The sequence below is a fragment of the Columba livia genome, chromosome 3 (genome assembly GCF_036013475.1).
Source record: "Columba livia isolate bColLiv1 breed racing homer chromosome 3, bColLiv1.pat.W.v2, whole genome shotgun sequence".
NCBI classification, from domain to species: domain Eukaryota; kingdom Metazoa; phylum Chordata; class Aves; order Columbiformes; family Columbidae; genus Columba; species Columba livia.
Window position 1 is genome coordinate 30,592,795 of NC_088604.1, and position 20,105 is coordinate 30,612,899.

General features: G+C 35.1%; 1 protein-coding gene across 9 annotated transcripts in view; it reads left to right on the forward strand.

Moving 5' to 3' along the window:
* The window catches only part of ADGRB3 (adhesion G protein-coupled receptor B3), a 443,632-nt gene that overhangs the window by 248,999 nt on the left and 174,528 nt on the right, over positions 1 to 20,105 (forward strand). For all 9 annotated transcript variants that reach the window (XM_065056220.1, XM_065056221.1, XM_065056215.1 and 6 more), the window contains 3 exons: positions 8,188 to 8,334; positions 9,079 to 9,154; positions 15,942 to 16,044. In XM_065056220.1, coding sequence (XP_064912292.1) covers positions 8,188 to 8,334; positions 9,079 to 9,154; positions 15,942 to 16,044 — 326 coding nt within the window. The remainder of the gene's footprint in view (positions 1 to 8,187; positions 8,335 to 9,078; positions 9,155 to 15,941; positions 16,045 to 20,105) is intronic.

Consider the following 20,105-nt stretch of genomic DNA (forward strand, 5'->3'; position numbering starts at 1 on the left):
TGCTCTTCATTCCCCTAAGAAATGTAATGTTGACAGAATATTTTTATCAATACCCTGCTAATTATTTTCATGTCTGTTTGCCCCCTTATTGGTGGCTTCACCTCTGTTAAGTCCTCTCTGTCTACCTTTTTAATAGTTCTTAGTGGGTATCTAATCATCGGTAAACCTGATAAATAAATTTATTATTTTTCTCTCAGCTTTTCTTCTTTCTGCCTTTCTTTGATGACAGCTTCATCATCATTAGCATCTTCTGAGCTCACTACCTTAATATTACCTTCAGTCTCACTCTCTTTTTTCTGTTGTTATCAGCTACAATAACCAGCAGACACTTTTTCCTGTCACCTTAGTGACTGAAAAATGCATAGTTTCTGCACCTTTCCTTCTCAATCAATGTAAACTAGTGTTGCAGATAGCCTTGCCCCCTCAATATTACCATGGTTTTCACCTTTATGTCTGTAACATTAAAACTCATGCACTTAAATGCCAACTCATTCTATCTCTTGCATCAGACTCCATCTTCTGTCTTGGTTTATGCTGAGTCTTTCTTTTCCTTGAGAAGTGCTTTATGACAAGGCAAGAATTGCCAAAGGAGGCCTTAGTCTTAGTAACAGGAATGCACAGTAATACTAAGAATAATAAAAAAATTAAGGTCTTTCAGAAACGTAGAGTACCTTGGATGTAGCTCTGCGTCTCTTTGGCTCTTCATGTCTTCATGTTCTTCAGTATAACTCTCTGAATATGGAGTTGTCTTCTAGTTAATGAAGTACAGCCTCCTATCATGTTTTATTTAAAGTATTTTTCTGAATATACGCATATTTCAGGAAGCATTCTGTTCTTCAAGAGAAAACATTTTCTTCTGACTGTTCATAAAAAGATGTTTGTGTTTTCACTAGTTCAAGTGGGTTTTCTTCAAACTTGTGACTCAGAGTTGCAAATTTAAAAGTTATTTTGTTCTTTACGTTCTACATTGGCCAGCTGCAGATAGGAATATTCGTCTTACAGTATGGATTAATAACAAATAAATAATAACAATTATTAAAAGTTATAAAAATGATAAGAGTATTATTTTTCCCCTGGGGTGACATGCGGAAATAGCATCTGAACATGGACAAATTCTGTGATCTTTTTATTTTTTTTTATGGTTCTTAATAACATTTCTCAATGCTATAGCTACTGTTTGAGTTTTTATTTTTGTTGTTGTTTTCCATTTTTATTTCCTTACATAGAACAAAGAAAAGCTTGGAAAAAGAAGAACTGTAATCTTAGGCTTTACCTGGTATTTTTTAATCATAACAAATGTGCAATCAGAAAACATTCAAGAGAACGCATATGCATATCTGATAGTTCATGAGTGAAATTAGTGTATGAATGACTTGTTCTTGAAATAAAGAATTTGGTACTGAAGAAAAAAAAGAGCACAAAAACAAAAGGAAGCACTTTGCTGCTGCCTATGAATTTCTTTATTTTTAAATTACTTAAGTAGCAGGGAGTGTTTATTACGTGCATCCTGATAATTGGCCTGAAGGCATACTGCTTTCTAATTCATTCTAAATATTATACTGGTCATATTATTGATATGGTAGCATATTGCTGGCTTTTGTTACAGGCTCTTGGGAGCATGTTCAGACATACAGTTACGTGACTGTTCCTGTGTTTACTTATTCGTATTGTTTAAAGGACTGGAGTAGCTTGCAAGCTCAAAATAGAAATGAGCTCAAAAATTCCCTAAGGTGCTTATCAGTGATAAATGTATTCTTTTACAACAAAAAGGGTAACAGGTACCTCTCTTCCCCATCTCATTGTTTATGGAATACAGAAGGGGAATATTCAGAGATCACTGTTAAGGTAGCTTCTTGATTAACCTAAAGCATTAATCTTAACCTTCAGTGAGCCCATTTAAAGCAGAGTTTGCTTGACATCAAAGGAAGGATTCATGCAGAACTCACGCCTGATTAGTGAAAATATCTATGAAATGTCTACTTCTGCCTATGTCAGTAGTGTGTCTTGCTGTCCAAAGCTTGAGTAGGCAGAGTGCAACTGCTATGGGCTGATGAGCTTCAGGGATGCAAGTGCAGAACAGGCTTCTGTGGATATCCCTCTCCTGTCTGCCTGTGGAGCATTAAGGCATAGCAAGGTTCTAATTTAAGAAGACATTATTTCCATGTTAATGGTCATAGGAAGTAGTAGATCTGGTAAGTTATCGTTTCTTAGGGTTTGGGGTTTTTTTCTGCCTGCTGTTTGATGTTAGTTCACTGCAGGGAGATCACGAGTCTTATTTGCAGAGGGAAAATTACCTGATTGTCTTATGTTCATAGGAAAGGATGTCACTTCACCACAGCCCTTCTGTTATACATAATCTTGTGGGTGGTAAGAGGAGGATTTATCTTTGAGAGAAAGATTTTAAAGGAGATCATCGAACTTGCTCAGATGCAAAGTTCCATAGAAAATTGGCAGATCCACAAAATGGTCTCCTTGAAAAGGGGGTTTCACCGTTTGTGTTTGTTGCAGATTGCTTTTAAAATGATGGGGTTTAAGTGGATAGAGCAGATCTGTTATGAATATCACCTTCAGTATGTCCATCTGGCTCTTTGATGATGAGCCAGGCATGACTTTTTCTCCCATGTATCCAACATGAATTGACTTAAGTAAGCTTATTTATTTTATAAAAACCCAAAAACCTAGAAGGGCAGTATAATGTCCTCTGTCTGAAAAATCAAAACCTGTTGTCTGCTGAACTCAAGTTTACTAAATGCCAAATAATGTATGTCTAGTATACTGTCCTTGGACAAGTCAAAATAGGACAGGAAAAGAGCGAATGATGCTGCTAACACACATAGCCATTCTCTGTTGCCCGAGAGTTAGATTCAATCAGATTTCTACTTTCTTGCTTTGACAGGGAGGGTTAAACAGAAGCTGACATTTTATGCTAATCCTATAGATTTCTGTATCTGGCTTTCTAATTCAGTCAAGGCACTGATGTCTTTTAAAATAATTAATTCCCATTCCTCTGTATCTTAAGTAATTGTAAATCAGGGATCAACGTAGTTACTGTGCTGTAAAGCACAACAAACCCAGAATATTATCACTTACAAGAAACGAGAATCAAAGCCTGTGTTGTATCCTCTTTTGTAAGAACGCGGATGTCACAGAATTCACACTCTGATTTTGAGCATCTTTTCAGATTTGATTTCAGGTTTCGGTTCAGCCTTTGATTTTGACTTTAATTTGGTTTGCATTGTAATTTTAAAACTTAAATCTCTACTGTGAGAGCTGAAGTTGTGTTAGTCCATGAGCAAACATCCAGTTGTTTTTCTGTCATGCCTTTTAAAGAATCTGATTTCCTGTTCTAAAGCAATATTATTGAAGAGGCTGATTCTGAAATCTCACCAGGTTTTGTTCAACATGGGAAGCTAAAGGGTGGAGAGCAAAGAGAAGGGGAAGATGATTCATGCCACTTATTTTTTTACTTCATCTTTTATTATTTAGCATCCCAGAGCTACTGGAAGTTGCACTAGGCAGCTTATAACTCATTCAGGGTTGTAGGGATCAGGGCAATACATTCAGCCTTTCTGTTCTAGAACATGATCTACAGGGGCCAGCATACAGTAACTACACAATTTTTATTTCACTCAGAATTTTCTTGACCCATTAATTAACCACTTTTGTGCTGCTCTAAATAAACTCCTTAAATATCGTTCATGTATTACTGAGTGTAATCAACTCATTTGGATACTCATGGAAAATTCTCCATCCCTGTGAGTTTGGAGATAATAAATTCCAAAGAGATTTTATTTTACTCAGTAAGTAAGAACAGTTAGTAGTTGCCAAGTCTAAAATTTTCAGCAGAGCAGTATTGAACATATCTGCAACTGCATCATTAAAATAAAGGTAAATGGAGAAGTAGTTGTAAAGGATATTAAAATGAATCCATTACATGTCAAAACAATCACTACATTGATTAGACTAGACTACTTAAATAAATTTTTCTAATCAATAATTATTATGGAGTCATCAAATATGTATGTGTTCTTATGTGGAATTGAGGCACTGTCTTGTCATTTATACCAATGTGTATCAAAAGACTGCTCAAAGAATTCTAAAAAGAAAGGCTTTTTCTCCATTTTTCAACTTACAGCTAGGTGAGCTTTTCTTCCATCTAGGGCATATAAATTTCACTTGCCAAATTCAGAAGTAAGATGTTGCCATTCTTTGAAGAAATAAATATTATATTCTACTGCCAGCATTCTTCAAATGTTGAATACACTCAAGTATTATGGTTAAGATTCCTTATTCTGGCTTTTTTTTTTCTTTTTAACCTTTGGGATTCATATTAAAATTGTAACTAAAGTAATATAGGAGCCAAAACAAGAGATGCTATCTAGAGAATGAAATAATGAAACATATTCTGCAGCCTGAACATGTTTCTCCATATTCAAACTTTCTGTCTCAGAAGTTTTTTCCTGCCAAGAGCCCTCTAGGTGGCTTTTTCATTTTTGGTTTATGCTATTTAAGTCAGAACCAAAGAATTTTTCCAAATTAAGGAAGCTTTGCCGATTTTTTTTTTTTAATCATGCCTCAAATATTGTAGAAATTGCCATAATACAAATAAATATAAATGAGAATTTTCCATATTGGAAAAGTTTTTATTGTGTCTGAAGCAGGGCATGTGCAAATTGTATGAATTATATGAGGAGTGACCAGACTGTTTACTTGGCCGTATTAGGTCTGCAGCACAAATAGTCCAAGAAGATGTAGTCAGATTAGAAGAGAAGAATGTATTACAGTAATAAATCAAATATGATTTTATTTGTGAGAATAAGACATGCTGCATATAGTGTATATGGGAAGTTGGGAAGTTTTCTATTTTAAAGTTCCTTAATTTAAAACGACACGTGCAGATTTTCTTCAATGCCTGTTTAGATCATTCCTTTTTTAGTTTTTATTTTTCTTCTCCTCTTTTCATCTTTTTTTTTCCACTTTACAATCTCATTCTTATAATATTCTCAGTGACTTTTTCCAGTATTATACAACTTCTGTGTGGATATAAACAAGGAAAAACACTTCTGCCACAGTGCCTGTAAGTTTCCTCATCAGCTAGGATTCTGTTTTACAAATTCAGGATGAGATGTTTTGGCGTGGTAATGTAAAAAAAAAAAAAAAAAAGACAAAGTATTTGTGTAGCAATTGCAGAAGTGAATCATTTGTGTTCCCGTATTTAGAGCATCATTTTCTAATGAAAACCTAATGTAAAAAGAATAGGATAAAGTACAAAGTGAAATACATATAATTCTGTCTTATTATCTATGTATAACAATTGTGTAAGAAACTGATACTTGAGTTTCTGACATACGGATGACCTAGAACCTGAATTATACTAATTCTCCTCGAAAAGACCATATGATGGACATGGTATGCACCTTGTTATGCCTTAAACAACTGTTTTGCAACTTCTGCTGTGGAGGACGAGATACTGCATGTTCACAATAGAGGAAATAATTATTTAATTACCTAGATTAAAACTGAGCTAGAGAGCAGCAAAGCTGCATTTCACAATGGAAATACAACTGACCATGCTCACAGGTCTCATTGAAATGAGTTGTACGCTGATATTTAATAAAAATATTAGCTTTTTAAAAAAATAAAATACAGCTCACTGTGGCACTTAAGAGTTGGAACTTGTTTCATGTATCCACCCAGCCATGTTGATGCATTTAACTAGTTGCTTTCAGTCAGATTCCATTAAGTTATGTTACACCTTTAAATGTCAGTGTCATGTTGATAATGAATAGGCACATCCCCTTGGAATCATTCATCAAAGTGGCTAAAGAGGGACCTAATAATCTGTGTGGATCTGTGAGAGGCAGACTTTGTAGGACATGGAGCAAACATTTTGGCAGATCTGTTTCAGTTATTGGTTTATGTGTGTTGCATTCTCTCTCTGTCTATGCACATTCAAAATCTCCAGGATATTAAGGTTGCTTTTTCTGTGAAATTAAATAAAAACACACTTGTTTGATTTTAAGTAGATGAAAAACTTGTCTGAACCAGGAATGGGAATATATAGAATCATATAATCATTTATGTTGGAAAAGACCTTGAAGATTATTGAGGGCAACTGTAAACCTAATATTGCCTAATAAATAAATATGTTTTTATTTTTTTCATATAAGCCATAAGCCAAATGTTTAGGTTTGATGTTTTGGTTGTGTGTTATTTGTGACCTAAATATTAACAAATAGTTTGGAATCTTTGATTCTAAGAAGTGCTTAGGTACCATGATGAATGGCCCTGTTTAAAATACAGAGATGGACGAAGTCTGGAGTACTATCCTAGGCCCTCAACATTTATCCAGTCCTAAAGTGGTTTTCTGTTTTGCAGAGTGAATTCCATTGAATAACATTGATTTCCTATTTCAATAAAGGCAACTGTCATCCAAAAGGTGGATGAAATATTAAGGCTCTACTAGCTAATTAGATAGATAGGTGGGTAGACAGATAAGTACTGTGCAAATAAAAAAAAATGTCTTATACAGGCTCTATTTATTTTTGAAAACTAAATGACTGTGAGTTTAATTTATGGTAAAAATAAAATAAAATTATTTTTAGATTCTAAGAACTGTGGGGAAAAAGAAAAAAAAAAAAAAACAACATTTCTACAATGTTAATATATTCTGTATGATCATTGATTCATGCGAAAACATGCAGTCCATTTTATGCCCCAGTAATTCTGAAGCACCTGAACTCTTTTCCCTCCATACACTACCTGAAAATTCACAAGAGTAAGCATCCCTTTAGGGCTGGGAATGTATTTACCAGTTTCAGCCTGGAGGGGACTGTAAGTAGCATTGTAAAGCCTTGATGATAGTTTTATGATGGAAAGCTTGAAATAACCTCAAGTACCACCTTATTAATGTGATTCTATAGTACATTACCAGTATAATTTGAAACTAAGAGTTAGTTATCAAGGAATACATTTGTAGAGTTATTATTGTTAACCTCTTAATTTTCCTCTTCTCTTGGATTTTAATTAGCATCTCCTTTCAAATAAAATCCACAAATGAGACACCTAATAGTTTTCTACTTGAATTTTGCTGTTCTGATTGCTTTTATAGCTGTCACCCATTGCCTTTATATATAAACCCTTGCAGAGTCCTTGCAGTGAAATCGTTACACAGATCAAACTATAGTCTTGATGTCCGAGCTCTTCCAGCTACATTAGCCTCTTCATAAATTGATTAGGAAGAGCATTGCAAAGGAAATGGCTATCAGCGTGGCTCACATTAAGAACAGAGCTAGTGCTCCAAATGTGTTGTTGGTCATCTCTCAGTGTACATAAACACTTGCAGCCCTGTCAGTTCCTTAAAAGTAATTTGAGTCTTACTAGACACTGACAGTGTTGCCATGGAGTCATACTCATATTTCACAGCAAAGCTGAGACTGATTCCCAGATAACAGTTGAGTTAGAAAACAGAGAGAAAATGAGAATAAGTAAACAAAATTCCAAACTGCCTATTATTAGATTTGATACGTATTTCTTCTGTCTTTCTGTAACTGTTACAGACATAATACTGATGTTGTTTGGGGGTCTGGAGGTTTTTTAGATGGAAAAAATATAATTAAGAATTCAGAATGAGCATTATTCTTTCAAGGAAAAAGAAATCAAGTGCTATACCACATTATTGTCCTTTGTGTGGAAACAATGAGATCTTTTAATATGTGAATCTCCTTAATGGATCTGTCTTGAAATTGTGCCTGTATAGGGGATAAAAGCTCTGTTATTGCTTCATTATCCTGCATCTAGCAGTTACGTTTCCCAAAGCAATTTGCAGCATCCTCTTCCTTCCACTGTCACATTAGATCATTTTAGAATTTGCTCTGAAGACATGACGATGTCCTTCTCTTTAAATTGTAGGGTATAAGCCAGTACATTCAATAATCCCTGTTAAGAAACTTTATCAGAATCTGACTGACAAATGATATGAACAATGCCACACAATTAATCCGTAGTAGAACTGAATAATAAACAGAAAATTACACTTTCTGTGCCACTTAATGTCCTGCAAATTCCTGGTTTACTTGAAATATATTACTAAACTTTTTTGTTATTGCTATACCGTTATCATCATATGATGCTTTAAAGTATGAAACGCAATTTTATTTTATTTTATTTTGTGATTTCTCTTACTAGTGGCTAGCATTCAGAAGCTTCCTGCTGCATCTGTTTTAACCGACATCAATTTCCCCATGAAAGGAAGAAAAGGAATGGTTGATTGGGCACGAAACTCAGAAGACAGGGTTGTCATTCCAAAAAATATCTTCACCCCTATGTCAACAGGTAAGGAAGCATATCAGCATGTTAATTTTGTATTAAATTTAACAAGGGAACTAGAATCTCTGTCTCAAAGGACCACTGTATTATATAGAAGTGGTTATTCTATCCATCTTCGAAAGAAATCCAGTACCCACATCTTATCCCAGATTAAAATGATGGAGCTTAATTTCAGCATCTTGAACAAAAAGCACTACAGGAATCCTAGACATTATTTTCTAAGCTGAAGAGCCAATGCTTGGCTGTTGTACATGGGCTTGTATCTGTAGCAGTATGAGGTGACCTGAAGTGCAGCTCTGCTGAACCCCTTTGAAGCTGCTCCACTGGGACAGACTGGGCCACCCCAAGTGACCTAACTTTTACCAAGGGCTGCTCAGCAGGCAAATTACCCTGGCTTGAGATACAATTTACAAACACTGTTGCAGTGCAGATCTCTGACATTAGAGAATTTACTTGCTAGGCATTAAATGATAAAGACAATCTTTAAGGATACTTTATTATAAAGGTAAATGAAGTAACATGAATGTCAGCACACAATGACAGATTTTTTGAAAATGTGGTTTAAATCTTTTGATATATTCCTGAAAGTGTTACATCTTTATGACAGACTTTCAGGATATAATTCAAAATTATAATGGTTTATTTAAAATAATAATTCTACTAGAAAGATAAATAGTATTTGCAGTATTTTATGCTGATGGAGGCTTCAGAAAGTGTTTAAAAATCTTTTTTTTCTCTTACTCTTTTCAGAACTAGATGAATCAACTGTATTTGTACTTGGAGCAGTGCTATATAAAAATTTAGAACTCATCTTGCCCACCTTGAGGTAAGAAATTTCATAAGTATAATATGAATTAGACTCTTTTGGGATCAAAATTACACTGCATGTCAGGATAAAAGCAGACAACCAAGAGTCTTTACATATTGGTCTTGCTGGATTTTTTTTTTCCTGTTATTTACAGTATATATGTGTATATTTGTCTTTCCTTCATGCTTAGTCATTTGTATGACAGAAAGAACCTTTTTATCAAATTGTGTTAGTTTATATTTTATATAATCTATATTAAGCTTAATTACAGAAATGTTCTATTAGAAGTATGCCATTTGTGCTTCAAACTACTGTTTGTCTAGTTACTACCAATGATCTAGTAAGGACATCATAATTTGATGTACTAAGGTTGTCTGCTCTACTTCTACACAAGTTTTTAGTAGTAGTTTTACAAGTAATTTTTCAGTGCAAGTTATATTTGGAAGGGACAGCAAAGCCACAGAGAGGATCCATTTTAGAACCAAGACTGCAGCTGTGGTATGTCAGTTATGAGGGCCATACACATTCATAAAGAAATAGGAGGGTCTCTTGTTTCACTTTTTCCTCTCTGTACTTGATAACAGCTGATTTGGAAATAAGTATTTCCTCTCCTCTTCTCAAGTTACTATTTAGGATCATTTCATGGTCCATTAATACTATCTTGTTTCACATGATCCTGTGCACCATTGGTCAACTAATGTCCTTTTATGGTAAAAGACATGGGTGCAGATTGTGTCACAGTAGCTTCTAATGAATTTACAATAATTACAAAGGACAGTACTTGGGAAAACAGCAGATCACCTTTCCCTACTCTATTTAACCAGAACTTCAGAATTTGAAACAAAGGATGGAAAATGACCTTTTTTTTTTTTTTTTTTGCCAAAACCCTTTCAGAAGTGAAAAAGACTCAGTTCAAAGAAAACAAAACAAAACACAAAACTTCCCAGTAAAGTTGCGATCTGCTGTGCACTGAGTAGCTGCAATGTTGGGGACAGAAATCTCTCTGAGGTAGAGCACAATTTGAACAGTGATGTCCTGACAGGACACCTGGAAGCCTGGGGAGTGCTGGCGAGAGCCATCTATGCTTAAGCCATGGTACAAATGACAGCTCATCCACTTCTGAAATGTCACTAAGCACTTTCCATTTGTTGTGCCAGTTACTGAAATCAGCCAGGAATGAAGAGATGTTTGTGAGAGATAATTTTTCTTCTCTCATATTCAAAGAAATAGAGCCAAAAGGCTATTGTAGTCAGTCCTTTTTGGCAGACCTTAGAGACAATCTGCCAAGCGTAGGAAAGCATCAAGGTGGCCATGTACTTTCAGACCTTTATATTGGAAACTACAATCTATGATCATGCCGTTTCAGCTCGCATACATCAATAGTTTAAATTTACAGAAACGAGTGTGAACCTTGAATGCAGTGTATTTGCTTAGATGAAGGGTCTTTCAGGGCTTTTATTTCATCCATTACAAAAATGAGATTTATAGGCTGTACTAGATTTTCCCTAGAATTAACAGCATCCTAAATAACATGAATAGAAAAATAGGGAAATAAAAGTACAGCAACTTAAGTACTATGGACTATGAGAAAGTAAATCTCAGTTCCTTTTTTTTTTTTTTTTATCTCTTCTACTTTCAGTTGGTTACTGATTTACACAGCAAATTTGACCATTCTCTGTACAGTTCAGATCATAGAGAGATTTTGTGAGCTTCTGAAGTAAAATGTTCCAATAGTCTATATCTATTAAACAATGAAGTCTTTAGAAATTCAAATACAAAGATATCCCACTTTGCCTCTGAATATGTTCAGTATTATTTGAATCCAATTCTCAGATGCCCAAGAAAAGGAAATGACCGCTATTACTCTCTCTTATGTATGTGAATAAGGAATAAAAATCATTATTAATCTGAAATATAAAAATATAACACATATTCCCAGGTACTTCTACTCTCTTCTTTGTTCAGAATGTAGCGCCTCAGTACTTTTCTGCATATCTTTAATATTTATGATGAAGTTATACCAAAACTTTTGCAGCTTACATCTCCTACCTCATCAAGAATTGTATCATGCTGGATTTCTTTGCCCATGGCAGTCATAGTCAATATTTAATCTCATGACCTTAAGACAGTACCTCAAAGGTGGCACAATATCAAACTGTTTTCATAGAATCATTGAACGATGTGAGTTGGAAGGGACCTTTGAAGACTGATTATTCCAACCACCCTCCCTTGGGCAGGAAATCTTCGTCTAGATGAGGTTGCTCAAAGCCCCATCCAACCTAACCTTCAACGCTTTTAATGATGGGACGTCCACAGCTTCTCTGAGCAACCTGTTCCAGTGTCTCATCACCCTCATTGTAAAGAATTTATTCCTTACATCCAATCTAAATCTACCCTCTTTCAGTTTAAAGCCATTACCCCTTCTCCTGTCACCACCTGCCCTTGTAGAAAGTCCCTCTCCAGCTTTCTTACAGGCCTCCTTTAGGTATTGGAAGGATGTTATAATAAGGTTTTCCTGGAACCTTCTCTTCTCCAGGCTGAATAACTCCAACTCTTTCAGCCTTTCTTCATAGGAGAGATGTTCCAGCCCTCTGGTCATCTTCATGGCCCTCCTGTGGACATGTTCTAACAGTTCTGCGTGGAGGGGTTTTGATAGATAAAGATTTGTTGCTGAATTAGTCAGGCTCAAATGAATCTCAAGGCCTCTTAGAGAAGCTGAGAACAGAATCTGCTGTGAGAGAGAGGGGCGTTCCTCAATCACCGGGGTCCTGGTGCGGCGTGAATCATCGGACATATCATCAGTGAGACTCCAGCGCATGGACAGCTCACGATACTCATTTAGCAAATCCATGCTTGGAGCGTGGACGCGTGATTAGAATATAGTTACGTATATAAGGAGACTTGTTTCTGTAATAAATGGCTTTAGCGTGATTCACATTGAATCGACTTGTTTTGCTGAGTCCTTATCTCGTTCCTACAGTTCTGTGGCTTTCTTGTGCTGTGGACCCTACAGCTGAATGCAGTACTCCAAAAAAAAATTACAAAAGCAGAGTAGAGGGCCAGAATCACCTCTCTCAGCTTACTAGAAACAGTTCTTTTTATGCAGCCCAGAAAATGACTGGCTTTCCAGGCTGCAAACACACATTGCCAGCTCATGTCCAATTTTTCATCCACCAGTATCCTCAAGTCCTTCCCCTCAGGGCTGCTCTCAGTCTTTCATCCCCCAGCCTGTATTGATATTGGGAATTACTTCAAACCAGGTGCAGGACCTCGCAATTAGCCTTGTTTAGCTTTATTAGGTTCACATGGGTCCATTCTTCAAGTCTGTCAAGTGCCTTCTGGATAGCATCCTTTCCTTCTGGCACAGGAGTGTCAAACTCATTTTCATGGGGGGGGTGGGGGGGGCACTTCAGTCTCATGGTTGCCTTCAAAGGACCAAATGTCATTTTAGGACTAGGTAAATCTAACTACTCCTACATTTACACAGTCCTAAAATGACGTTCGTCCCCTATGAAAATGAGTTTGACACTCCTGTTCTAGCATGTCAACCACACCTCTGAGCTTGGTTTCATCTGCAAACCTGCTGAGGGTGCACTCAGTCCCACTGTCTATGCCATTGATGATGATGTTAAATACTATTGAATGCATTTTGATGCATTCAAACCATTTTAATGTTCATTCAGATGAAATTTTTAATTGGAAAAAAGCTGCAACTGTGGTTAGTGCTGAATTTGTTGAGCTGTTATACTCTTTGCAAAAATTAGAACTGAAATGCAGGTTTTAAAGGAACCTTTATTATGAGGTGATTCATTATTTTACACTCATTCAGGTACGTAAATGAAGGTTTCCATACATCCCACTGCTTTTGGAACAGGTTTATTTTTGTTTACTTACATTTTGCAATTAAAAAAATATCACCTTACATGGGTTTATATTGATTACTATTTGTACTAATCTTATATAACTGTAATAAGCATTATTGTGATAACCATATTAGTGCTGAACATAGTGAAATGCTTCACTGCAATAGCATTGTCTATGGAGCAACCATTGTAAAATGTGAAGGGAGGTAACAAAATCTAGTTTTCACATGATATCTAGAAATGTGGTAGCCACACACAATGTGTGAATTTAAAGGCAATTCTGGATAAGCACCTTATGTGATTCTGTTCTCAAGAAAATGAGAGTTGACAAAATATGTTAATGGTAGGAATAAAGATAAACAAAACAATAAACCAAGGTAAAATAAGTAAAATGGACTGATGTTTGAGTTCAAAGGCCACATCATTTACACCTTGACAACCTGATAAAAGAGGTGATTTCTGCTGGTTGCAGTTAATGTATCCAGAAAGCTCTACCACTTCCCATATGATTCCAGTCTCTGGCTTTACAGGAGTTAGGGTGGGAGTGAAGTAAACAGTTGATTGCATGACACCTGTTCTTCTGTAGTTTCCTGAGGAATAAAGGTGACACACATTCCCATAATTCCTTTATAACAGCACTACAAGGTATGAATGCTCCTGCATCAACAGAAGGAATTTATTTTTTAAAAACTAAATACGTAAAAAATATCTCAGTATATCTTTCAGGAAAATCTTTCCAAGCACCTAACCACAGAATCCCCATCTGGTACATCACAGGTGTTCTGTGTAGAAAGTGAAGATTTCGTTATCTAGGACAGCCTATATAACAGATTTCACTAACTCCAAAATTAGCTGCATTTTAACGATTTTGCTTGTTTTTACTGGCATGAAGTCTGTTAAAAGTAAGTCTTGTAAACATGGAGTGAGATGAGAACTTTGCAGTTACATTAACAGAGAATTTTTTGGAGAATGTGTTTAACCATAGTGGTAGTTAGTAGTAGTTATATATTGAAATATTCAATATTTTGAGCACTATAGACTGAATATTTTTTTCATAGCTCTTACATCCCTGAACACTTTTATGTTGTTGTTAGGTTCACAGAAAATTTATTCTCAGTATAATACTCATCTAAAAGATATTATGTATAATTCCTCTCATGGGCACCCTGAAGTGCTCTTTTGGATCTCACCCTAGAACCATCAGAACTGTTCCAAAATTAAATACAGCATGGAAATATTTCTCAAGCACAAATACTGACTGTGACCAAGTACTGAAATATTAGTATTTACTTTACCTTCTGTGAATTTCCAAAATGGACAAAATCTTCTAATAGCTAGTAAGCTCTTTTTCCACCTGTCCAGTTAGAGAAATTGATTTTGTATTTATTTGGGGGGTGGTTGGGGGTTTTGTTGGTTAGTTGCTTAGATTTTTGTTTTGTTTTGTTTTTCTTTTTTTTTTTTAATTATGCACTTCTTGGGAACATCTCTAGATATTCAGCTACTTTATGCAGTCATTAATCCCCCTCTACAGAATGCACTGAAAGTATGCTGAACGTTATATGTTAGTCTGATAGAGAGACATATTTTGTCAACGATGTGTGAGACTTTGAAGTGCAACCACAGGGAAGAAATAGAAATTCAGTAAAATAGAAAGCCACTTCCATTACATTTCCATTACATTGTTTGGTTGAGTAAAACTGGACTAGAATTCATACCTTGTCCCAGAAGAATAATTTCCTTCCTTGTGCTGTGTGAAGTGCCCACTGAGTTAAGATTCTGTTACTGTAGCCATGGCAATTCCTTTTGCAATGATCCAGCAAAATGGAATCCTCTCCTGAATACCATTTCCCTAGAGAAAATAAGCAATTAAACAACAACAAAAGAGTATTTATCCTGTCTATTATAATTACATCTAAACTGCCTAGGTTTTTTCTGCAATAACATCTACCTGTGCATATGTTTTTCTGTGAGGTTTTATGTTTGTTTATGTGTGATCAGCAGAAGATGTTGAAAGCAGCATTACATGCAAAGGAAATACCGTAATGATCATTAGAAACAGTCAGGCTGATAACTGATGGTTGTTCTGAGCCTGATGGGGTCATAAGAAGCAAGGATCTCAGACGTGAACATCATGTCAACATGTCTTTATGCCTGTATTAACATAACCTTGGCAATAGTAGGTCTGTCCTAGAAAGGTAGCTATAAAATATTGTGATCCACATTTTATATGAAAAAGGAGATTGCTGATGAATTAGAGAAATTAACAGAAAATTCCTGTTTTGAGTAACCTGGTACAGTAACATTAGACCAAATCTAGTCTCACATATTTAAGAAAAAATATTTGGTTTTGTTGGGATTTCAGACAGGGCACAACTATGGGTTATATTTTACAAAGTAGTTACATGATGAATTTGCCCACTCATATACCAAATTAAACGTTTTTTTAAAAATTTGAAACGTATTTTTTTTTTCATGAGCACAGAATCAGAAGAACTGTAGAATCTCCCATTGCACTCATCCATCTTCACATTTTTACAGCTAACGGTCAGAAAAAAGTCCAACACAGCACTTTGGAAGAAAAATAACTGTCTCTTATAAAAACGTAGCGGGTGGGTCTGTGTTGACAGAAGCAAATTATATACATTCAAACATTGACAGAATGTTTGTGTCATCAATATACCTTCTAATTAGTAAATTTTACTTAAAGGAATGGTACTTCTACCACCATTGTTGCTTTTCAGTCTTTCACGTGCTGGATATGGTTCATAACAAGTGAATGTTTTCAGCACTTCCAAACCAATGTATTTTCCCCCTGGATATTTGTCAATGAAAGTAATGGAAAATACTCACAACATACTTCTTTAAATGTAATATCAGAAACCTCATTTAACATATGGAGTTAAATCTTTCATTTTTACCTGCTTTTTTTTTTTGTCCCCCAGGAATTTTACAGTTGTTAATTCAAAAATCATCGTTGTTACTATACGACCCGAGCCCAAAACTACAGATTCTTTCTTGGAGATAGAACTGGCTCATCTGTCAAATGTGAGTATAAAAATAGTGGATATCGTCTTCCAAGAGTATTTATCAGATCATATGGAAAAAGCGGGGTTGGTTTAAATATCAGGTAATAAAACCCAGTTGAACTGCTAAAATTTAAGCCCAGGAACCATCTAACGTAATTTGAAGGGTGTGTGTACTTCTTTAATATACGTTTGTATGCAAAGCAAAATTAATTGTTCCATGAGTTTTGAGGTTTTTATTTAAACAGCAATTTCTACTGGAAACTATCCATTAACTGCTTCGGTGGATGCAACTGAAAATATGGTATTGTGCTGAATGCTTGACCTTTTGCTCCCTGCATAGGTCATAGAGCTACATAGTTCTTCAGGCCTTTTCTTCTTTTCTTTCATTATTTTATACTCAAAATCCAGTTTATACATAACCTGTTGTATCAGATTTTGAAAAAAAAAAAAAAGGTCTGGTTCCAATTCAGCTTACAGTTCTTATGAATGTTTGAGATTCTTTTGTGCAATTATTTTTAGTTCCGTACTTTTCAGTCCTTAATCTCATGTTAAAAATACTTAAAATCTAGGAAAAAAAAAAAAAGACAGCCCCCAAGAGCCCTCCCCCCACCCCGCCTTCCCCCAGGTTCTATGTCTAACTATATAAAAAATATTAAGTTTTTCTTTCTGCTGTCAGCAATCTCCCAGCAACCACAGGGAGAATAAAATATATCTTTTGTGGGAAATTTTTGTGATGTACGATGTTGGGGAAATAATTTTAAATAACATTCATGGGAGTAATTTATGCAAAGACATGGCATATAAACTCTGTTTTTGTTACTTAGAGTTAAAATAAAATCATAAAGATATGATTAGAAGAGACATAGTTACTACAGCAGGATTATTATGCAAAAGACTGTAAAGCTGTGATTTTTTTTTATAAACAGTTGCTCAAATGGTCGTATACAATACAATACACAATTCATACATACATACAATTCAATATAGATACAATACAACATACATACATACAATACATACAATACATATATATACAATTCAGCTGAAGGAGTTCCAAATACTTCAGTCAGTAGCACATTTGGCTCAGTTTTTGTCCTAGAATTTAGTCCAGAGAAGCATCAAGTGTATGGAACAAATTTCCGGTCCTTAAATTGTACTTATAGTACATTTATATAAGGTCATGATCCACCTAGATATAGAGTTGGATCAACAGATACAATGACAAAATATTGCCCTAGAAAATCTGGGAATGGAAACTGGTTTTACAATCTTCACATCTTTAAATGTTTGGTGACATTTATGTTCAAGGCTTAGCCTCCCTTGTGGGTTTGGTTCAAAGAACTAAGTCTGTAGATGCATAGAAATATGATTTTGTTGGTTTGAGTGTTTCTTGTCTTCAGAATAGATGTAATTCTTATCTTCTTTGCTACAATTTTCTCAGCTGAAAACAATAATATAATTAATTCTAAAATATTATTATAGAACAATCTTTATATGCCACATAGAAGAAAGATAAAACTAGTATTAATATTTCGTTAGCCTTTAAATATTATATATTAATGGCTCGCAGATTAATCATTATGTCAATTAAATAGCTTAATTATTAAAAAAAATAAAATATAGACATTTTCTTTCATTTGATTCTTTTGAAATGGCTCTTCTTGTTGTCATTTTTTCTTCTCAAACCTTTGTTCTTGAAATGCTGTTCGCTATTCAAAACAGTTTGTTTCCAAATTGATTTAATGACTAAGTTCTATGCAACACCTAGAGCATGCCTACTAATGTGCAGAAGTATACCCACACATTTGTTCTTTTACCACCTCATCTACTGACTAAATTAAGTAGATAAGAGATTTTGAAAAAAAAAAAAGATGGTCAAATGTGATCATTTAATAAGTTTAATCAAAATGAATCTTAAAATATTCATTTATTCAAAATTTATCATGATTGTTTCATTTTATATCAACGTTAGCCAGTTTATTAATAAAACTAGAGGATTATTTTTTGGAGGAAGTGTAAATTACAATTACATGTGCTGTTTGGAATGGAGCATGGTATTTGGATTTGCAGATATATCAAAATATAGTAAACAATTGACCGCAGTGAGAATGTGGGTTGGAATGCATTATTTAGAGAACATGACATTTGGTCTTATGCACAGTGAACGGGTTGATGAATGTGATCACATTTTTCCAGTAGTTTGATTAAAGAGACACCAAAGCAATATTTTAAAAACTGCACAACTCAGACAAAATCCTGTTTGCTCCAGAAAGAATATGAACTCTCACCTTCTGACAGCACAGAAGTTTACTCCAGGGACAGTAAAGTAATGAGCCAGCAGTAGCGTAGGACATCAAGCTTCCAATGAAGACCGAAAACCCTGGCTGCAAAACACAGTTGGCACTGTGCTGCATGGCTGTCAAAGTTGCCAATCACATCTCGAAAGTTCAGTTTCATATGCCAGGCAGAGATAAATATACATACACACTCACACACATATGTCTATTTTTGAGATATCCAAGTCATGTACTATAGAGTATAAATCAATAATACTGCAGCAGTCGTAAACATTAATGGACACAGTAGCTGCTTCCTTGACTGCAGCTAAGTAATTAACTGGCAAGAGCAGTGATGAGATTGCTGCCCTCACAGAGACCAATGGCTGTTGGAGGTTGTTCAGCCACAGCACAGAGAGGAGGCATTGCCAGGAGGCCAGACCCAGGAAGGCTGTGAGAAAGGGAGCAACAGGCGAAGAGGGAAGAGGAAAATAGGAAGACAGGCTCTTTGTGGTCCTTGCAGTGCTTAAGGGGTGTTTGATTGGGATATCAAAAGAGGAAGAAGTTCTGAAAGGCTGAGGTGCCCTTGCAAGCTGCCATGCCTGGCAGAGCAAACCCACACACAAGACCTTCTCAAGGAAGGGGAGAAATAGTTATTCTGCTTTCCATATTTCTGCTTAATCTCTCATTAGTGACTGCAATGGCCAAACATACTTCTTTTTTTTTTTTTTTAATTTGAATATATTTCAAAGAGAGTGATGTGTGAGGTGACAGTGGCAGTTTTATTGTGTTTCAGTTTTCTGCAAAGGCTTTTGTTTCCCCATGTTTTGTAGATTTTTTTTATAATGGACATTTTTTATGCAAGCGTTTTTGTATTCTTTCTACTTGCACTGTGGGAATAGCAAACGTAAACTGTATTATATCTACTGCTAGGAAATACAGGTCTCAGATCTCAGATATGCAATGTCTTACTACAATTCAGCTGCAGGAGTACCTTTTTAATATGCATTTAACTTTATCAGATTGTAAGTAGAATTTCTTCACCCAGTCTTAGGATACAAATTAATACTCTTTATAAAATGAAAATTAAAAAAAAAACAAAACAAACCACGTTAATTCTGCACCATTTTTCCATTGTTCTTAATTCTTACTCTTTTATATTCTCTTCTGTCAATGTATCTGAAAGGTTTTGGCTAATGATACAGAATCTGGTCTCTGAATCTCAGTGGGCCTGTAATCCAGTGCTTTGTCCTGTGCCCTCTTCCCTCTCCTCTTGTTTATGTTATAAATACTTCAGGGAATAGAACATCCTTTATTTATGTTTCTACAGTGCTATGTTAATATAAAGAGCCATAAGCATATGTTGGTTTTAAATATTTATACTTTACTTATAAAATTCAATGCAGTCCACAAAATGCTGAAGTAGAGGATCAAAATTTCCCTAAATGCCTCTCACAAGCGTCTTCAGCAGGACCCTTTTAATCTTTGACAAAGAGATGGACGGAATAATTTAAATATTAAATATATTTTTACTTCACAGACTGCCATGTTTTTTCTATAAATAAAACACATTTCAGAATGAAATATCAAGGTGTGTTTTATCCATATGAAACCACATCTATCACCCCAACACTGTTCATGAGAGAACTACACTAATGTTGACATAAGAAAATAGTATATTCCACCTGTTTCTTCACATCACTTGTGATTTTGTTTAAAAAAAAAAAAATTCTGTATTTTAGTTCTGAGTGGTTTATATAGTTTTGACTTCTGGGAATATCCAATGTTTCTGATGAACAGGAAT